The sequence below is a fragment of the Chaetodon trifascialis genome, chromosome 19 (genome assembly GCF_039877785.1).
Source record: "Chaetodon trifascialis isolate fChaTrf1 chromosome 19, fChaTrf1.hap1, whole genome shotgun sequence".
Classification (NCBI taxonomy): domain Eukaryota; kingdom Metazoa; phylum Chordata; class Actinopteri; order Chaetodontiformes; family Chaetodontidae; genus Chaetodon; species Chaetodon trifascialis.
In genome coordinates this window covers 21,158,430-21,179,441 of record NC_092074.1, presented here as the reverse complement: position 1 = coordinate 21,179,441, position 21,012 = coordinate 21,158,430, and the positions used below count along the sequence as shown (strand labels likewise).

The 21,012-nt window shown below is 41.1% G+C and overlaps 1 protein-coding gene across 3 annotated transcripts in view; it reads right to left on the bottom strand.

Annotated features, from left to right (window-relative positions):
- LOC139347317 (interphotoreceptor matrix proteoglycan 2) overlaps positions 1–17,509 on the bottom strand; it is a 40,924-nt gene extending 23,415 nt beyond the window's left edge. For all 3 annotated transcript variants that reach the window (XM_070986799.1, XM_070986797.1, XM_070986800.1), the window contains exons 1-9: positions 17,226–17,509; positions 14,141–14,362; positions 11,659–11,825; positions 9,384–9,421; positions 7,383–7,429; positions 7,012–7,145; positions 4,558–4,707; positions 2,931–2,989; positions 989–1,009 (exon numbers count right to left, since the gene is read on the bottom strand). In XM_070986799.1, the coding sequence (XP_070842900.1) occupies positions 989–1,009; positions 2,931–2,989; positions 4,558–4,707; positions 7,012–7,145; positions 7,383–7,429; positions 9,384–9,421; positions 11,659–11,825; positions 14,141–14,362; positions 17,226–17,289 (902 nt within the window). In that variant the 5' untranslated portion in view covers positions 17,290–17,509. The remainder of the gene's footprint in view (positions 1–988; positions 1,010–2,930; positions 2,990–4,557; positions 4,708–7,011; positions 7,146–7,382; positions 7,430–9,383; positions 9,422–11,658; positions 11,826–14,140; positions 14,363–17,225) is intronic.
- Positions 17,510–21,012: the final 3,503 nt, after the last annotated feature.

The window sequence follows — 21,012 nt, the reverse complement described above, 5'->3', positions numbered from 1 at the left end:
GTGTGTGTATGCAGACATTTTCCACACATGCACACTAAAACACGTCATACCAAATGCCTGGCAGCAAGAGGAGCTTCTGTAACAGAACGAGCTGTAAATACAACATTGACATATTATCATACGACAGTTTACACATCCAGCAGACAAAGAGCTGCATTATCATTCACACTGTGCTGATCTCGATGGCTGAAAGCAGCTTGTTGGAAACAAGGTTGAACCATAAAACCATTTCTGGCCTTAAAACCAAAACAATGAGCTAAGAGATACTAAAACGCTAAGAGCAACTACAGAGTCAGCTACAAGATTCCCCTTTTACATCAGACGTAGTCATTTGATCCGTTGTCAATATAAAACTGTTGATTAGTGAAGCTTTAAGTCATCAGTGATTTTTAACTTAAATGAGTTCTGTAAATAATCTCAGACGTTTACACGAAATGTGGCTCCGGGGCAGTTTCCTTTGTTTTGTGAGTGCTGGAGTCTGGCAGACAAAGGCAGGAGGAGTTGTGAATCCTTCATAAGATTAGAGGACGAGCTCCCGCTGAGGCCTTGCCTCCGTGTTATTGGCCATGACAGCGCCAGACACCACAGGGGAAGGCAAATTAACAGGGGGAGCAGCTTGACAATTACTGTATCCACAAGTCTTCCTGTTTCACTGCTCACCTGCCTTCTCTGATAGGGAGAGAAAAGGCCAAGAGCTCTAACGAACTTTGGGGAAAAACAGCACCACAGGCCTCTTGTTAACCTTTAACAAGAAAGAGATTCACAGGGCAAATAGCTTCTTGTCTCAGCAGTTATTTGGTCCTTGCCAATCACTGTGCAATTTTCACTTGGTATTGAACTGTCTGGACAGTTTGAGGTAAAATAATCCCCCTTTCTGCATCTGACTCGAATCCAAATAAACGCTGAGCTGCATATTGGCAGGAAGCCGCACAAACACACAAGGGGGGTGGATACCACAGGAAATGTCTCATCTCTCTGTGTCATTTACCCGTCAGTGTCCTGGGTCTCGCTTGCATTGGGGACAAAAAAAAGAAGTTATAAGAGCTGGAAATGAAAACTGCAACAGGAAGAGTAACACAACGAGGATGAGGAAGAGCCACAAGATGTCACACACCCATCAACACTTTGCTTGACTAAAGCATCTGAAAACTAGTTTTCTAATCTGACGTATTTCTCTATAGAATGAAGAATCTTAGACAAAATCAAAGTTTAAGTTATGCAAAAACAAACTTAGTTATAAATCAGAGTAACAATTAAAGCCTCTGTTAATCTGCTTCATCGGGGCTGTGTGAATCTCCTGTTTGACTGAAGTCACATTTAATCCGAGGGATAAGAGAGACAACATTTCTATCAAACGAGACGTTACACACCAAGTCTGACACAAAACAAGATGAAATCCATCAATTTAATCTTTAAACTAACCAAAATGTATCATTCCACATCCAAATGCCAAACCACAGCACGTAACTGGTGGACTGTCCGTTCCTGTCCTCACTTCACAAACAACTAAGACAGACTCGAGTCATGGTCCCACCTTTAGTTTCTTTTTCTTATATTTCATTTCTTTTCATTTCAAGTTTTCACCACTGAAAAATGAAGATCGACATCAGATTCATGCCTCCTAAAACACAGAAGTTAAACTTTGAATCCAACTTGTCAAACATTTAGACGCTGAACTGCGTGAACTCTTCATGTATCCATCAGTCTAAATGCTTCTATATTTATCATTTAGAAACTATATTCATGAGGAACATGTTGATCTGTCTGAGTCTGCAGTGACTGACACCAGTAAATACACCATCACTGCAGCGTTCGTCTGCAAATGATCACACAACCGTCACAGATTTGGTGAAAGGTTTGACAAGGTTTGTTTTGTTTTGTTTTTTTCAGTTTAACCTGAAACTACTGTTGTGTGGACTGTTTCATGGGAAAAGACAGCAAACTTTAACATTTGTTCAGATTTAGATAGAAATGTGCTCAATCCCTTATTTCTCAACACTTTCCTAATCATCTGAGGTTACTGTTGGCTGAACATGAATACTGACATTTATCGACGTTTTCCTTTATTATTGGTGATGTTTTTGATTCAATTCTGCCTTAAACCTTGAAACTGTTGTTGTTTGATTCCATGAGGAAACAAGCAGGTATTTTGTTTTCTGAAGTGTTTAAAATCTGTGCAGAACTGTTACTATTTTTAATCAGTGGTACAGATGTTGGTTCAATTCTCACACTTTTATTTGTTTATTTTTTTTATTTTCTGGCAGCTTCTCCCAAATTGAACCTGAAAATTTAGTTATTTTGTTTTGTCCTTTGTTTTCAATAGATTCCTTTATCATCAGAAGTTCTTTTATTGTGTTGGTGCACCATTACTGATTATAGACATAAATGCAGTCATTCATACTGTTTGTATTCCTGAAGAGAGTAAATAAAAAAACTGGTATAAGTTCAAGAAAAACTGTTAAATTGCTAATTTCTTTCTTTCTTTCTTTCTTTCTTTCTTTCTTTCTTTCTGTTCTAAGAAAACATCTAGTTTTATGTCTCAGTATCTTGTTCCTAAAGATTTTCTCCACTGTTGGTGGTTATATTGTTGTGAGAAAAAAAAATGCCATCCATTCTGCTTCTACTGAAGAGCAGAGCAAAAAAAAAAAAAAATCTGCTTTTCTATTCTGTCTGGTTAGTCGTGGAACGAAACACTCGCCTGCAGCAGCATCTGACACAATCCCAATGACAACCAGCCTCTTATCTATTCAAATGGCTGTCCATGCCCAACGAGCTGCCCATTTAAAATTTAATGAAATTATCGAGGCTCAGTGGAATGTCTCGCCGCCGCTGTGGCCACTGAGAAGATTTGATTACGCTTTAACCATGCGTCCCCACTCTCATCTGCTCGTTCAGACCCTTTAATATTCAGCTGTGTATCTCCTGCTTACCTGATTCCTAGCACATGGATGGCTTTAAATCCTGGAAGTTCGTCAAAAACATGCTGCATCTGCAAAAGAAAAATTGCTTTTTAATAGCCCATACATCAGTCAAGATGCCTCTCATCATCGCCGTCCCTTCACAGAGGCTAAAGTAATTAACTCTGAGCTTGTTAATAACTTGGCAGGACGCCAGTGTGTCAGTACAGAAAAAGGACTGCATGAATGGGAAACCCTCATTGATATCTATCTTTGGGTGAGTTAAGCACCTGGACACTCTTATGACATAATCGTCTTTAAGTGCTCCATCAGGTAACACCCTGCTGCGAATCGCGTGCACCTCTAAATGATCCCGATGCCTTTTTAAGAGTCTTTTAAAGAGGAAATAACACTGAAGGAGTTCATTTCTCAACATGACTCTCTTTGACGATCTCCACAAAAGCAAGACACTCGCAGAGAGCAAGGACCATGGGTAATCTTCTCCCTTTCTCTGGCCCTGACCTTTTGGCCCTGTGGTGTAAGCTTCTTTACTATCAGGACACACAGGAGAGACTCATGCAGACTGTGGTGGGTTGTGATCGATATGGTGGTTCAGACAGCTGACAATAACTCCAATACTGCAAAAAAGAGGGAGGAAAATACTGATAATACTCTGGTCATGACCTCCACAGGTTACTGCCTTGCAAGAATTAATAAGCTGGCAGTTGTCTGATCCAGGCCGCCTTTGTGAGGACCGACACCTGAACTCTGAACCTGCACCTGCATCTGTGTGGACCTGATGGTACGGCAAACTCTGAGATATGAAGCTGTGTTTGTGATTTATTTAATCCATTACTGACCATCGGTCTAATGCAGCACATTGGCAGCATACTAATTATTTACAGTGTGCTACACAAACGCAGCTGCTTGAGATAAAGAGGCAGTTGCCTTCCATGTGTTACTGAAGTAAAAGTACTAGCAGCAGTCAGCCTTCATTCCCCAGGAGATCGTACTATGTAGCTGATAGAACTGCACAGTGGAAGTGACACTGATGGTGTCCATTGCCAGTTTAGAGTATAAATACTCACCTTGCAGTAGAATGGTCCCTGTCAGTGTTTTAGCATTATAACTGATGTTTCTGGATAAATGTTGAATATTACTGCTGCAAATGTTGGAGGTTAAGCTCATTTGAACTACTTCATACACCGTTGGCTAGTTTCATCTCCAGCAACGCATCATATTCTGTAAAATCATGGCTATCACTGAAAAGTTTAATAAGCTCAGAAAAACACATTTTCAGCTGATCCAAGAGGCTTTTTAAAGAGTTCATTTAGCATTTGGAGATACATGGTTTTCACTGAACAGGTAACAGATAACTAAAGCTGTATGTCGCGGAGTAAAAACTAAAATATTTGCGTAGTGGAGTGGAGACGTAGTGGAGTACAAGTTGCATAAAATGCAAACTTGTACTTAAGTGTAGTACTTGAGTAAATGTATTTAGTTAAATTCCACCGATGTTTGTTTGAATAGGTCAGCATCAGTATAGTCAGCTAGCAGTTTTCTTTAAGCCGGCATGAGATAAAACCTCACTGAAATTAGAGGCACTGTAAACAAGACATGTCCAGACCACAGAATAAAAGCAGAAATAGAAAAGTCCCACCTGGTCCTGCAGGTGGTGAGCCAGATCGATGTACTGAGGGGAGTCTGGATCGTCCAGCAGCTCTCTGTAACCTGGATCCACCAGGTCGATACTGAACTCCACGATCTGCTCCACCGGACTCTCAGGGACCACATTAGGAAGCTCAGAGTCCTTCAGGAAAAACAAATGCGAGTCAGCATTGGGTAACACCAGAGAGAAAAGGGTAACAGTTCTGGTTTCTTGTGGTTTGCTGACGGGAACAACATCATATTTCAGGTATGCAGAGTTTTATATTAAAATACACTTCAGAGAAGAGCAAATCAGATTTAGCTGTAAGCTTGTTCATTTGGTATTCTTCAGTAAAATGTGGTCAAAGACAGGGCAGATTGATAAATAGAGTGAATATTTACAGTCACTTTTATCACTTCTGCTGCTTCTTAGGCAGTAAATCTGTACAGAAGTATAGAAGTTAAGGATGTGTTCTTTCCACCTCTGACACCAGGACACTGGGTGCATCACACAATACAAAACAACCACTGATAGAAATACACTGAGCTGCACATCCAGTCTGGCTGAAGAAAGAGACGCTTGGGATGAAAAGAGTAATAACCTGCTCTTAAAAAATGATTGAGAGCTAAAACTCATACTATTCTGGTAATTTCCAGTCTGTATGTGGAACATCTTTAGAGGAATTCAATGTAAAAGTTCAGTTAAGGCTTTTTACATTATCCTTCCGAATTAAAATGAACTCCCTAAGTACAAACCAGATCATACATCACCGACAGGCGAAAGCAGTAATTATCTCTGGAAAGACACGATGCACTGCTGCAACCATCTGCTGCTGGAACAAACAAACACCCGAGGAGCCTGGACTGAACTCTAGAGCAGGAACAGCACCAGCTGGGAGGCCGCTTACTAAGTCCTTGTTACCTGCAGCAGGTAAACTGTCCTGTCCTCCCTGTCAGTCACCGACAGGACAACCTGCAGAGACCACAGTCTCTTGTGCACAAGTCCAGTTACATTCATCACTTAGCAGCGTTTTTCTCTAAAGTAGAAACACAATGGTGGTTTTCATCTTTTCACTCATCGCTTCACTTCGAGGCAGCCGCTTCTTTCCATTCTGTGAGAAGTTTTCAGTGAAATCTAATGAACTTTCAGGCGTGACTCAAGTAACTTAGAATCTTTTAAAACTATTTCTTATCATTTCAGGATTTTTTTTTTTTTTATTATTATGTTCAGATTTATATAGAAAGCATTTAAAATCAGGTATCACATGCAGGGTTTGGTTAGTGGTGAAAAGGTGGAAAGCACCTCTGATAAAACCTCAGCCAGGCAAAATGTGTCCCGGTTCAATTATCAAACAGACTTCAGCCCGTCTGATCTGCAGAGTTGGTTTAGGACTGGTTTAGGACTGGGAAGCAGGGCTCCAGCTGGGCTCCAGCAGGGCTGTGTGTTAGGGGGTCTGAAGGGGCACTGCATACTGTATATTTATATCTGTTTTTACGACTGTTTTGTGCACTTTTTGCACCTTGACTACCTGAATTTCTCTATCTGGGATCATAAAGTACACAGTATCTTCACCTCGACTCTCATTTATGACAAAGAAATTAATCTTTTGACAAGCTGAGAAGACTTACTGAAACGATTGAGTGTACAAATTGTCAGGGATTCATTTTCTGCTCATTAACTCGTCGATTAATCAACTGATCAGTGCAGCTTCACTGCAAAGTGTACGTGCCTGACGACTGTTAAAACCGCGGCACCACTCAGCTAACTCTCTGCCGTGTGATGAAGACCACTGCTCCTTATAATTTCAAGTGTAATAGTATCAATACTGTGAGGGCTGATCAGCCTAAATCTAAACACTTAAAAAAGCAGCTGACAGTAACATAAAGAAACTTCATGTAGTTTGTAATTACAGGTCTAAAACATGCAAAACCATCATTATGGTGAGTAATCAGTCTAAATCCTGAGGTTCCAAGCCTATGGACAGCAGGTTTCTGACCACAAAATCACCTCTTAGGGACGACGATAAGCTGAGAAAATCCACAAAAGGTAAGTGGATGAAAATCTGTCTGCTCAACACATACTATCAAAGTGTCTTTGAGCAAGGCACATAATCCACTTAGGTGCTCCATGGGAGAAAAATTCAGCTGGGAAAATGTTCAGCAGTCGTAAAAGTAGAAATGGTTTGTGCTTAGTTTGATAAAATCTCATTTAATTGAGGCTGTAAGAAGACAGATAATGCATAAATGGCTGACTTCAACTCAAAAATGAACGTATATAATTCAACTCCTACTGGTGTATAATTTCCAGAGAACAAGTGTTTGCACTTGAGAGTGACATTTCCAGCCCTCACAGGAGCTACTGTGTCCTGTCAGAAGCCTCCTCGTCCAGCTGATGCCTCCTTTGACTTGTTGCAGATAAGAGTGTCGGCTGAATACCTAAAATGTTAATGTAAGTGCTTGTCAGTACCTCCTCAACCTCTTCTGCTGGCTGGATGTGACCGATGCTGGGGCTTGGAGAGGCACTCGCAGGGCTGAGGAGGACGGTGGTGGTGGTGGTTGTTGGCGGGGCCGCTGGCAGGCCGACGGTCTGAAGTTCTGCACCTGAAGTAACATCAGAGTAACTTTAGTCACAGAGCAAATGAAGCAGGAAGTGAAGCTGCCTGCAGATATATTCTCAAACACACAGCACTGGACATACAGTAAACACAAAAATCAATACAAATTTCACAGCAGAGATCGAGGAGCGATCTCGAGAAGTCAATGACAACATTACAAAGACGTCGCAACAGTTTTGATCTCAATGACAGTATCAGAATCAGATCATTGTAAACGGTCTACCTGCTATCTCCGGGACGTTCTCTGTCGGTGTGGGAGTCGTCACTCGTCTGCAGAAGAAGAAAACAAGCGGCACATTAGTATCGCATTTTAAAAAGTATATTCACTTATATGCATCGGTCTGTGTGATTTTTGTGACACACCTTCAGGGTTTTTCTAAATTATTTAACTTGATTAGCTGACCGTGATCTTAAAATGATGCAATAATTTCTGTGCTCATATATAAACTGTAAGTATATAAAAAGAGGATATAGGTAAAGAGGTATTGTCGGTATGCTGAACTGAAGTCGGTCCATTAGCAGCGGTAACAGTGTGACATTATTACAGAGCCACAGAGTCCACAGAGGGAGGGGATCAGCAGTTAAATGCCATTTCATTTGGAGGATTTGTTGAATAAACAGACTCAGGTCCAGCAACAGGAGAACATGTCAGGAGCACAACATGGAGTGTTTCAGTTAAACCACATTATGCTAAAAAGCAGAATGTCTTTCTGATGACAGCTGTATTTCAAGTGCTCACTGTTGCTGTTGATCGAGTCTCTTTTATAAACAGAACACACGGGGTCTTCAGGCTGAGCGAGCGCTGCTGCCACGCGGCCAAAAAAAGCCGTAGTTAGCTCACTTCAGCACCCTGTCAGCTGATTTTCACTGCCGTAGCAAATGAAAACAGAGAGGTTTATCTCAGTATACGTTACCAGCAGAGTATTCAAACACATCCAAGCATTTCTGAAAGTACATGGCAAATATCCAACCGCAGCTGAAGCTCTAATCAAATTTACAGCTTCCTTTGCAAGTGAAAAACGTTCATATGCTGTTATTGAGTTCTAAGTGTTTTTAATTAAGATGAATACATCTTCTATAACCTTGTATGTCTTCTATCAAGAGCCACACTTGAGTGAACCATCTTTGTGATCCTGGAAAAGGCAGCATGAGCTGAAACACCGACATACAGATCAGTGATACAGAACGTGTGTGTGGGCAACTCCCCCATGACGGTCCGTGTTTAACAGTTCAAATGTCCTTTAGTGAATGAGGTGAAACAGTGAGGATGGAGATCATCCACCAGCTGGTTTTACAGAACAGGACTGGAGCTGTGAGCGGGTCCAGTCTGAGGAAACTGTTCTGTCCTCTCATTCTTTTAACTGAAGTGTTCACAGAGTAAAGAGCCGAGTCATGTGATAAAGTTGCGAGTGTGATCGTTTCTCTGAGTCGGTCCGTGTCCCCATAACTCCTCCGATTCACATGATATCGTCCTCACATATGCAGTCACATTACAGAAGCAATGAGATTCATAAAGAAAATGGATTAAAAAATGGAAACATGATTGAGATGGACTAGAGGAGCAAATTACACTTATATACTCTAAAATACATCATTACTTACAAAAGTCTGATTGAAGTCATTAATGTAATTTATTAAAGCGACATTTTCTCATCAGGAGAAATGCAGACTTTTCTCTCTAAAACACAGATTTAGTAACAAACTGTGCACTTAATGTGCTAATAATGTCTTCTTGTAAATGTTAGAGCATTTTTGTTGAATAATTTTGTGGCAAACAAAACAAACATCACAGATTTGCCTGAGTCCTCGTGTACTCCGCAGCATTTAAAGGAGTTCAGATGATCTTAAACATCTACATCAGTAAAATGCAGCAAACACATAAATGGAGCAAGAACATTAATCCACAAACAGCAGACAGAAGAGAAAAAGTACATTTTGCTGATAATACTTCACTTCAGTAAGGTTTTGAATGTAGGACTTTTACTTATAGTGGAGTATTTTCACAGAGTGCTATTAGTACTTTTACTTAAGTAAAGGATCTGAGTACTCCTTCGAGCACTGCCACTGTAGCACAGCACTGAGCTGTATGAAAGATGCTCTTTGAATAGTTTGACTGACCCACGCTGGCGCTCTCTCTCTCTCTCTTCCTCTTGCTCTCTAATGGTTCATGTTCGTATTATCTGATACTTGTAGTCAGTGAGACATAATTATGTGTCACACCTACCGTGTTGGAGGCCTCCCGTCTTTCCTCCGGTTCATCCTCTGTAAACAAACAACAAAACAAGAAATTACTCTACGTGTCACACAAACACGAACACACACTGTCCGTCCACACATTTTAACACTTGAGCACTAATTAGCCAATGACTGTCTTGTTTGTGGTGATGTCATGTGTCAGGAACTGCTGCTTTCACTGGCAGTCAATTGCTGTTACATTGATGACTGATTGAACAACTGATGAATTGATTTGTTCACTGACATTTGTTTTCTTCACACTCAGGACTCGAGTTTTACTGAATGCAATTATGTGCAAATTACCTGTTGTGTGTAGCGGTTTAAAAATACGTTTGGCTGCAGCCAGCTGAACCCTTCAGGGAGTTGAATAACCCTTCAGGCCATAAAACCCATTAAATCTCCACAGTGAAATTTCAAAAATGAGCTAGAACATTAATGAGAAAAGAAAACTTTCCTCTCTGTTTTAAAGGGTTAGGTCACCCAAACTGCATAAATCTGCTCAGACCTCTTGTGGAAGTTTTTTCTAATTTTTGTATTCAACAGGAATATGCAGAACGATTTCATATGCACTCAGTGGCCACATTACTTGGTACGCTTTTCTTTTACTGACACCCCTTTGTGTGCGTTATCCTGCTGGAGGTATCTGTGAGGTGGTTAGGCTGCGGACATAAAGAGATGCACAGGGTCAGCAACAGCACTCATGTCAGCTGTGGCATTTAAATGATAGTCAGTTGATATTAAGGGCCCTAACGTGCAGTGAAGAAAACACCATTACGCCACCCACAACAGCAGCAGGCAGGATGGATTTCTGCTGTTTACTGATTACTCCACATCCTGACCCTTCCATCCGTCTAGCTATTCTCCACTGAACTCTCACGTTAACAGTGTTTCCATCAAAAAATTCTCTGCAGTGATGGAAAGTGACTAAGTACACTGACTTCAGTACCACTGAAGCACAATTTTGAAATACTTGTGCTTGAGTATTTCCATTTTCAGTTACTTCACATATATAAAATAAATATAAATACATTAACATTAGGTCCACATTTAATGGCTGCAACATTAAAGTGATGAAGACATTGTAAAAGAGTATTTCTACACTGTAATATTGATACTTTTTCTTCTTCTAACAGTCACTTGGATCACATTTCTTCATTCTGATGTTTGGTCCAAACAACAGAACCTCTTGATCTCGTCCACACAGTTTTAAGGACTGAGTTGCGACCACATGATTGGCTGATTAGCTACTTGCATTAAAGAGCAGGTGTTTAGGTACCTAACAAATTGGCCACTGAGTGTAAATCTTTAGCTGAGACTGAAAATGTCTTCTTTTCTCTTGGCGTAACTCGAGGCCATGTGGCAGCTCTGCAGACAGGATGAATGTGCTCAGAGCGACATGTTTGCATGTTTACTGAAGAATTAAAGACACAAATGCTGGTCAACAAACTGAAATAATCCCCCTGTTTAGCATGTTGATGGTTTAGAGTTTACACAGAGTCTTCTGTGTTTCGAGAAGTCTCAGGTTTGGTTCCACCAAATCTCCATCCTTCATGCAAATGTCCTCAACCAGGACCCCAAGTTTATTTGCTAACAGTGACTCACTTGTTATCTCTATAAAGGGACATGCATTATAGCTTTTCACTTCACCAACACAACCAGAGTTCAGATGTATTATTATTTCATCCTCACTGGGCTGGAAGCTAATTTCTCTTCACTGGAAAACAAGCTGCTCAGCCTCTCTGCACCTTAATGCTGAACTCAAGCAATGCGATTATTGCTGCCTTCAAAATCTAATAATAATTCAGTATGGTAATTTTCCATCTCGAGCGAGGCGCTGAGCCTCCACTGGTTCTGCAGGTGTCCTCCTCTAACGACTTTTATATGCAACAACTGCACTGTGTTGTTTTAGAGGACATGCAACGCTTTCAGGATTATTACATTAAAAAATCCTGAACTTGACAAAGTTTCCTGCTCCCTGAGCTCACTGCAATGTTTTCTTAACGTTACCTGTTGCCTGAACAGAACCGTAAAACCATGATTCTTGCTTTAGTGCAAAGGTGCAGAAAACAGATGAATGTTTTGTTCAATATAAACATTTGATCTTGTAAAAAGCTTATATTACATTACATACATTATCATATATTTGTAGGATGCTTGGTTACCTCTAATCGCCGTCATCATCGTACAACGTCTAAATGCTGTGCATGTCTGGAGGCACGGTGTTGACGGCAGAACACTCGCTAAGTCTGGGGTGGTTTTCTTACCCTGTGAATCATGCTCATGTGCTCCTCCGAGCTGCTGAAGTTTTTGGCGAGGTCAGAGATACAGAGCGACTCATGTTGACACGTGTGAACCCATTTCTGGTACTCTGCCGTCCCCGGGATCCTGTCGAAGAAGATCCTGAACGCCTCCCACACAGCCTCCTGACAAACTGACCAAACAAACACACACACCGCAGGGTCTTAGACTTTCAACACGAAACACACTGCTGCCAGGAGCTCCTCTGCACAGTAACAATCAGTTCCACGCTGCAAACCACAATAAACGAGCCTGTGACAGATTCCCAGTTCTGTCTCTGATCAATGTTTCTGCACTTTTTTTCTGAGAGATGCAACTGCCAAAAGTGTGTGTTTGTTAGCAGGACATCTCTATAAACTGTCAACACATTTCGCTCTTATTTTTGTCTCCAAAGTATTTCATGCACACAACAAAATCCAGGTGGTTCAATTCAAAAGCATGAGTGGGATTTCTAAAGACACATTGTAATTTCAGACAAGTTTAAATGAAGTATTTTCAAAGAATCCCTGCAGAATGTGCACGACTGAAATACAGTGCAATGAAGCAGCTGAGATGAATGTGCTGTAGTAAATATTTAACTTCTTTCTAATCATAAAAGAGTCAGTATTGCTTTATGTTTGACAACACAGTCCATATTAGACATAAATAAAAGATTAAAAACAATGACTACAGAAAGAGAAAGATAAAGAAGACAGGATAACAGACGAAAAGAAGAAAAAGATCAAAACAGATATTTGCATATACATACATCAGTGGAGATAAAAAGCTCATTTGCAGAACATAATTTAACTGTCAAACAAAGTTTGTATAATCATCCTGCGGCCCGTAAGAGTCTCTGACATTTACATCAATCCAATCAGGAACACTAACACAATGTCAAGCAGCTCTCCATCTCATAACTTCTGTGTATTCACAGTGTTCAGTGTCACAGGACCTGAAACCATCTCATTGGAAAACAAAAAGTTTGCCCTGTGGTTTTGTTTGTGCGGTGAGTGAGAGGTGAAAAACAAACTGCAACCTGTGGAAACTGTAAAGCATCAGTCATTTTTCTCTGTCAAAGAATTTCGACAGGAACAAAATTGTAACTGACAACCTGTGTGGAGGAGGTGAAGGAGTCACTTCGTCACTCCTGAGGGGTCTCTGGACCCCTGAGGGGCTGGAGATCAAGTGCCTGAGACGTCCTGAGGTCAGACCTGGTCCAGCACCTTCGTCACGCATCACCTCCCCCAATCTCTTTCTTTCTCTATTGTTTCTCCACAACAAAAAGAGTTCTATCATCTTTTAAAAATCCTTTAAATTCCATGTACTCCTTCTCCCTCATTAGAAAATCCTGAATCTATTCATTACGTCAAGTCATTTCAATGACTTCACAGGAGATGTCTCCTATTTTACTCAAAAGTCCATTCTCAGTGTTTATGCACCGAAGGCTTCAAGTTTCCCCATCACAACAGTGTAAGCTAACAAGTTGAGCAACTTTCCACTACCAACAGATGAATGTGAAAACAGTGTTCTAGCGTCAGACTCTGCACACACATCATTCTGCACAGCGAAGGTCAACAACTGTCGCCCGGCTGGACTCAGACCAGCGAAACTGGAGTTCATGGTCAGCCTCTTAACCCCTGAGCCATGAGGGCACACGACAAGCACAAACATGAACATGGATTTCAATAATCAAACACTCATTTCTGACACACACAAAAGCATTTAAGTAACTGTTTGGTTTTGGGCAAATATGTTCCAAACTATATATAACACTTTAATTGATTTAGTTGATTCAATTGGTTTCTACAGTTTGTGCGATTTAAAGGCCCACAAGTTTCACACGGATTTCCAATCTTCCAGTGAGCAGCACGTCTCATCTTCACCTGGTAAATAAAGTTGTGAGCCATAAAGGTTTTTGAAACTGTCACTGCTTTTTCATTCAACCATGGTATGACATCTGAGTCGGCTGTCACACCTTTGTAATGCCAGAAATAACAAAACTTGACATTTTCCTTTTCACTGACTCAATGGTTTGATTGTTTTTCTCTTCAGGGTTTGAATTTCTACAAACACAACTTATCACTGCAGCGCTTTTTGCTGCCGACAGGATGTCAGGATGTCCTTGGGTGCTCCAGCACAAGAAGTATACAGGAAGGTCCCTGTTTGCAGCTGTATTAGCAACAATAGCCTCAAGCTGGATTCAATCCCACCAGTGAAAGGAATGGAAACATGCCCAGTGCAATGCAGGACGTCAATCAATCAAAACCTAATGTTGGCTTTGAAAAACTGGACTATAATAATTTATGCTGCATATTCCTGTTTAAATTCTGAGGTGTCAATGCAAGGAGAACAAGTTTATGACCAGAAAAACACAATGAGAAGCTGGAAAAACGGGGCAGCAAGAGGCATGAGTGTCTCTGTAGCTGTGTGAATGCAAGTCGATGTGATGTTTGTGGAATAAAGTACCTCTGAGCTGGTAATAAGCCTGGTGGCTGGCAAGCACTTCGTCGATGGTCTCTTGGGGGCAGATTCTCACTCCGGAGTGAAGAAACACCGACCTCTTTGATCGACGTACGTCCAGTTCAAACCCTGAACCTTCAGTCTGCGTGGACGTCTTCAGCAGCTCCACCAAACGTCCAGAGCCAATGGCCTCGATTTTCACCCCCGAGTCCAGCGTGACGCCGCTCTCTGAACAGGACACACACAGGGTCAAACCCAGATCCAAATCCTTGGCATTTGCTTAGAGCAACAGATGGGTTGTGTTTACTACAAAAGGACAAACAGCTAAGATTTAGGCAACATCTGAAGACAGTTAAAATTGGATTTAGTGTCCTTTACTGTCACTGACAACAGAAATGACGCTATCTACTGTAAACCCCGCCCATCTGGCACTACCAGCAGCTTAAAGCAAACAGCAGAGATGTTTTGGTCGTATAATTTGTCCTAAGATCGGTTTTAAAAGCGTAAGTAAATAAAAGAGAGGTAAAAAATACAAAGCGAAACAGATCAGCCAGCCCTGCGTAATGTGTTCACTGCGGCAGTTTCTCCTGCTGCATGCGGTAAATGTTCCACTTCATCAACAGTCGCCAAATATTCCACACAATAAAAACACATAACACACACATCATTTTTAATCAGATCTACGATGACAGTTTGGCATCACCTCTGCAGTGATGGTAACCAGCAGCCATGTCATGTGACTTAAACTGACGAGAACTCATTCTGACCAAAACAGGCCTCATGAAAAAGATGTGAAATTATCAATCAATAGACAAAATGAATCAACAACGATTTGAATAATCAATAAATCGTTTGAGTCCTCTTTTCAAGCAAAATGCCAAAAAGACTACTTGTATCACTAACATAATCAGCGCCTCCAAGTTGCCATTTAAGGCGGCCTGCTCCGCTCCCGTGGCGAGATTCATTCACAAAAATGTTTCCAAAGAGTAAAAAGAAGAAATTCCCACTGAGGAGCTTCGAGTTCTGCTGCCAGCAGACGAAAAGAAATCAGTCAAAGTGAGCAAATGTGAATGTGTCATCGAGAGCTGCACTGACAACTTGATTAATGGATTACTCAAACAACTATTCTGATAACTGATTAATCATTTGCTGGTTAAAGCTTCTCAGATGTGATGATTTGTTGCTTTTCTTCATCGCACAGGACCCTAAGCTGGATGTTTTTCAGTTTTGGACAAATAAAAACAAGCAATCTGAATACATCATCTCTGGGCTTTGGGAAATCATAGCAGCCAGCTTTCACCATTTCCTGAAATTTCACGGACAAAACGATTAATCAGTGTTATCAGAGCATCTCTGTTCTGTGAGAGTAATAAAGAGGGAATGGCTTGATATCTAAAAAACATGGTTAAAAAGCGAAGCAGACCATGAGTTCCATAAAGAGACGGCCATTCAGACACGCAGGTACACGAGAGAATCCTAAAATCTAATCATGACTCATCTAATCATAACATCCTTTCAGTAAACTGACGAGCCAATACGATGAATACACGGTGAAAAAAATATTCATTATGCATTGAGATCATTTGGGTTATTGAGTTTGCATGTTGATTTTTTTTAGGAGATTTCAGAGATATTTAAATTTCTGATTCAAGCTGTGGCAGAAAATGGGTACAGGACTTGGCATGCCTTGAAAAGTCGGAAATGTCCTTCAGATCAAAGAGAAAATTCTACATACGAGAAATCTGGTGAATGCACCAAAGTCTTATATGACTCATACGTGCCACTTGAGACTCCATGTTTTTCTCCTAATTCTCTTCCAGGGACTCTGTCTGATAACCAGCAGCTTATTTGAGTTTTCTCTCTGTATTTTTTATTATTGGAAACCTATTTTGAGTGTTTTCAGAGCTATTCTCTCTGCTGGAGGACCGTGTTTACGGTACAGCGCAGTTTCTTGCTGCAGAATGAAACACAATCACCTTTAGATGCACAAAATAAGTAAAATATACATTTAAAACAGCAGTTCATTAGTGAATACTGGCAAAACTGAGAAGACGGGTAACAGATCTGGCGCAGTCTAAATGGAATATAGTGCAATTTACATCATTTATTTAATACACTCGCTCATCCTCTCCTGTACAGAGCTGTTTTTAGAACTTTATGTCTCTTTCTGTATGTCTCTGGTGTTATTTGTGGCCATGGGTTTAGTATTATATCTGCCTGCCAGGGTCTGGGGTTCACTCTCTCTCCTTATGCTCACTAGCAGTAAAAATATAAGCACTCAATGTACTTGAAAGGTGCTTGGAGTACAAGCATCAACCCAGTGTACCGTACGTACGTATTTTTGATCACACAATCTAGCTGATATATTTAGGACGCCGTTACCTAAAGTGGGTGTTGTAATTCACCAGGCAGCCTGTGTATCTCCACGCTGTTGTGTTGTTGTGAAGGTGAAGCTCAGGTGTTCGAGATCGGATTTCACAGGCAGACTATGTTGATATATTTGTAATATTCAGCAGAGACAATTCAGGCTTTGTAATACAAGGAACTGATAACTCTCTATCTTTTGTCATGTTTACAGCTTTTCCTAACAAACAAGTCTGGGGAGTACTGGAATTTAAATTGTCAAGCTGTCACCAAGCTGGCAATAAATCTAAACTGTGCTATTATCCCTTTTTCATTTTCATTTGCATCGTGGACATGTTTGTAGATATTCGGGGCCCGTCGTCGATGCTGATTTTACATCGGCTGTGATTCTGAAGAAGGTCAAGATGGAGGATTTACTCAACTTCTTGATGTTTTATTATGCATTTAAACAGCCTTTTTGTATCCTTGGTGAAACAGTGACAGTGTCCAACACCTTAGTGATTTCACAGCCAAGTACTTATGCAATCGTAATAGGCTTTGCTTTAGTACGTGTACAGATTGTCTTACTCTTCAGATACTTATATCTAACTGCTCTTATCTATTGAGGAGTGCCAACCTAATTCTTTCTGCAAAGAATAAAAGTTTGAAGCATGAGATTTTAAGTTGTAAAGGACCTGAGGTCTCAAGGCTCAAAGGATTGTGGCTTTGCAAACAAAACGAGGCTTACCTTTAATTCCAGCAGCCTGTGGAGCGAGGACAAAAACCAGCGCAAGTCCAAATTCCCACAGCATCGTGGAAGAAGAGTTCCCAAAATTTGAGTGTCACAGTAAATCCAGCAGGGTGAGGGAAGGTGGGAGCGGCGTCCTCTAGCTCAGGTGGAGCTCATGGGTGCTGTCAGTTTGTAGGTTGTCTGGGTTTCACTTTGCATTGAGATGGCAGATTGTTTAAGGCCCTGATCTGCCGCTGAAACACTCCTAATGAATCACAGGATGCGCATCTGATGGAGGAAGGCGTTCCTCCTGCCCAGGGGAATTGTGGGACAGTGGGGGCTTTAAGTGTGGCAAGAGTGACGAGGTTAAAAAAGTAGGCACCGTTTTGGGAATAATCTGTTTATCTACTGCTCAGACATAATCCGTCTTTACCCCGCGGCCCTCACAGCGCTGGCGTCATCCTGTTAGTGGCTTTCTGGGGGCATCTGTCAACCACGGTGACCAGTTTGCTCAGCACACCCCCTCCCAGCCCACCACCAGCTTTACACTGGTGTTTCCCTGGTGTTTTTAGTCTTAGCAGCCTTGGCAAGCAGCGTGGAGAGGATGTGACCCAACAGTCCATTGAAACCAATAAAACTCACATTATTTGACAGCGCTGGCGGCGCCTGTAAACTGACAGCTTGTACTTACCCACTGAAGTAACATCTTCACTTAACCACCAGTCTGACAGCCATTACTGGTCTCAGTGGTCCTTACAAGCACATCACCCTGGAGGGAGAAACACGTGCGTTCAGCCTACAGGTGACCAGGCCATTAAACTCTTGGTTTCACTTATTTTTATCCTTGCTGACAGTTTTATTTCTCTGGACTTGCTGCTTTTATAACTCATTTTTTTCATTGTGTTGATCTTCAATGTATTAAAAACACTGTAAATATATAAAGATTATGTCCATAATGCTGTTATGTGTCGTTGCAGAGGCGATTGTTACATAAATCGTGAGAACTGTAACACTGCAGTCTGGCTCTGAGAAATAAATGAATACTTAAATCCTCTGCTGACTGTAGTTTCATGCTTTTGTTTCAAATCCCACAAGTCCAAAAGCTTCTGCCATTTTAGGCTTTAAGTCCCAGATGAAGCCTCAGACAAATGTTTGTTAAGAAGAATGCTTTTTAAGATAAATCTGGCTCTAATGTGTAAAACTCTGGCTTGTGTCATGAGTCATTTTAGATCATAGAAAAGTACTGATGCTACTACAGGAACTATATACTTATACATATTATGTATGATCTCTTCATATTTAACTACATGATATACATGTAAATTTGTTAACACATTTTTAGGATACTGCATTTTAAGTGGACCTGTGAAGCAGTGTTTGCATTTGTGCAATGACTCAAACAAGGAATGAATTATCAAAATAGCTGCCTGTCGATCACCTCATTGATTAGCTGACCACTGTGGAACTAATCAAACTGTGCGTACATTAAACCCATGTAACTCTTCAAATGGGTGAACCGAACAAACAAAAACTGTGCTGAACATTTTTCACACTCGTTCCCAGAGGAGGAGGATGAAATGTGGAGGAAGGCTGGTGGGTTTGGGGGTTAAGAGGCAAGTGGTGCACTGTGTGTTGTGTCTCATTGTGGATTTGCAGTAGAAATAAGACTGGATTTACTCTCTTCACACAGGGACAGATCACTGGCTGCCTCCCCTGTTGTTTTCCATAAAGAAAATGGCCACTTTACTGTTTGTGGTTTTTGGGGCGTGACAGGGGTTGAAGATGAAAACCAAGTGACCTTTTTGAAGTGAACAAGTGGGGGAAAGTTGAAGGTATTACGTTATTGTAGGTCAGCTGAAGCTCAGACATCACCAAGTTTGGCCATATCTGAAGAGCCTAGCAAAGAAGATTAGAAATTGCTTTTAATCTCTAATCCGGTGGCTGGCTGGCTGTCCAGCTCTGTTCTGTTTGTTTTAGCCCTGCCTCTGTGGAACAGCAGCAGCAGCAGGCATAGTAGTTCTAGTAGTAGTAGTAGTAGTAGTAGTAGTAGTAGTAGTAGTAGCAGTAGCATTAGCATTAGCATTAGCAGTAGTAGAAGTAGTAATGGCAGCAACAGAAGTAGAGGCTCCATTCATACGCAGAACTAGCCATGGGTGGTGGAATCACTACTGTGAGCAGGAGCAGAAGGAGTAGTAGTATTTGAACAAAGTAGCACCAGTGGCAGCACCTGTAATGGCTGTACTGGTGCTAGGAGCAGCACTAGCAGTAATGGCTGTGGTGGTAGTGGCAGTTGTAGTAGAATTAGTATTAAGAGCAGTAGTAGTTATAAAAGTTGTATGAATAGAATTAGCAGAACTTTCTGTGGGTGGTGGTAATAGTATTTGGCACAGCAGCACAAGTGGAAGTACTGGTTATAGTAGCAGCAGAAGCAGGGGTAGTAGTAGTTGTACATGTAGTTGTCGTAATAGTATTTGAAGTAAGCACAGCAGCACAAGTGGTTATACTGACTGTAGTAGTAACAATAGGATTAGTAGTAGTAACAATTGCAGTATTAACCAGCACTAGTAGCAGTTCTGTTGGTAGTAGCTGCTTTTTGTGGTTATTTGTGGAACAATCATTAGTTCTTTGTGGGAGTTTGTTTATAGTGAGTGTTGTGGTACATTATGGTGCACAACTCCTCTCCTCTCTCCCCCCTCAGTTGTTTGATCTAATAAAGCAGAAAACCTCTGAGGGAGCTGCTAATAAAACTTTCACCTCACACACTAAAATTCAGCTTCACTTATCATAATATTATACGAAGAGAGTATTTATAAAATCCACCATCGGGGCTCAAACTACACGACTCTGACATTTGATTAAATACTTAAAAATTCACAGCTGATATTCAACACCGCAGACACAAAGGCATGTGACAGAACGGAAATGAAAAGGAATCGATATGCAGGAATCTCTCTGAGGTTGCAGGCAATTTAATAAAATGGGTGAAATAATTTAGAATTCAAATAAATGTCCCCTGTGTCCCTACTGGGAAAATACAGAATTTAGTCTCAATATGTGACTCAAGGGCTTCTGGTGGAATCAAATATGCCTGTTTTGTTTTTTTTTCCAGATCCCGCTGAGTTTATTGCGAATTTGACCAGTTTAAAATAAGCAATTTGTGGCCAGTTGTCTACAGGGTATGGTAACCTTGTGTACAGGTGAAATGACTATGAGGGCTTTTCTCTGGGAGAATCCTACTATGTTGAAATCCAGACAAGAATGACAGATAATCCTGTTAATTTAGTCTGTCAAGCCTCTCTGTTTAACCTTTCACCGCTAAAAATAATCCTCCAGACTCCCCCGCAGCCGTCTCCTCCGGCAACAACACAGGTTACGAGACAAATTCCTGTTTCTGATCTGCACCTGCTGCGGATCAACTCCTGTAAATTGTGTGTATTTACAGATTAATCAGCCAATTTACGTTCTTAAGAAAAAAGATTCAATGTGTGTTCAGTTCATTACTGTTGCAGCAGACTCTGCATGATCACACACAACGAATCCACGTGGAAATGAGATCAACCACAGATCACCACAGAGAAACACCTCAACATACAGTAATGCTGGTAAGTGTGTCTAGCCTGACAATGTACAAACGGCCAATCACACCACAAAAATAAAGATACTTCCAACCAATAATATGACAGTGCTTTTGGAGCTTGCTTCCCAAAATCAATTTGAGGCTGACTGAGTTAGCTAAATATGCTGCTGCTTTAGTACGAAAAGCTGAACAGAAAGATGAAAGAGGCTCATCCAGAGGAAACGCTGG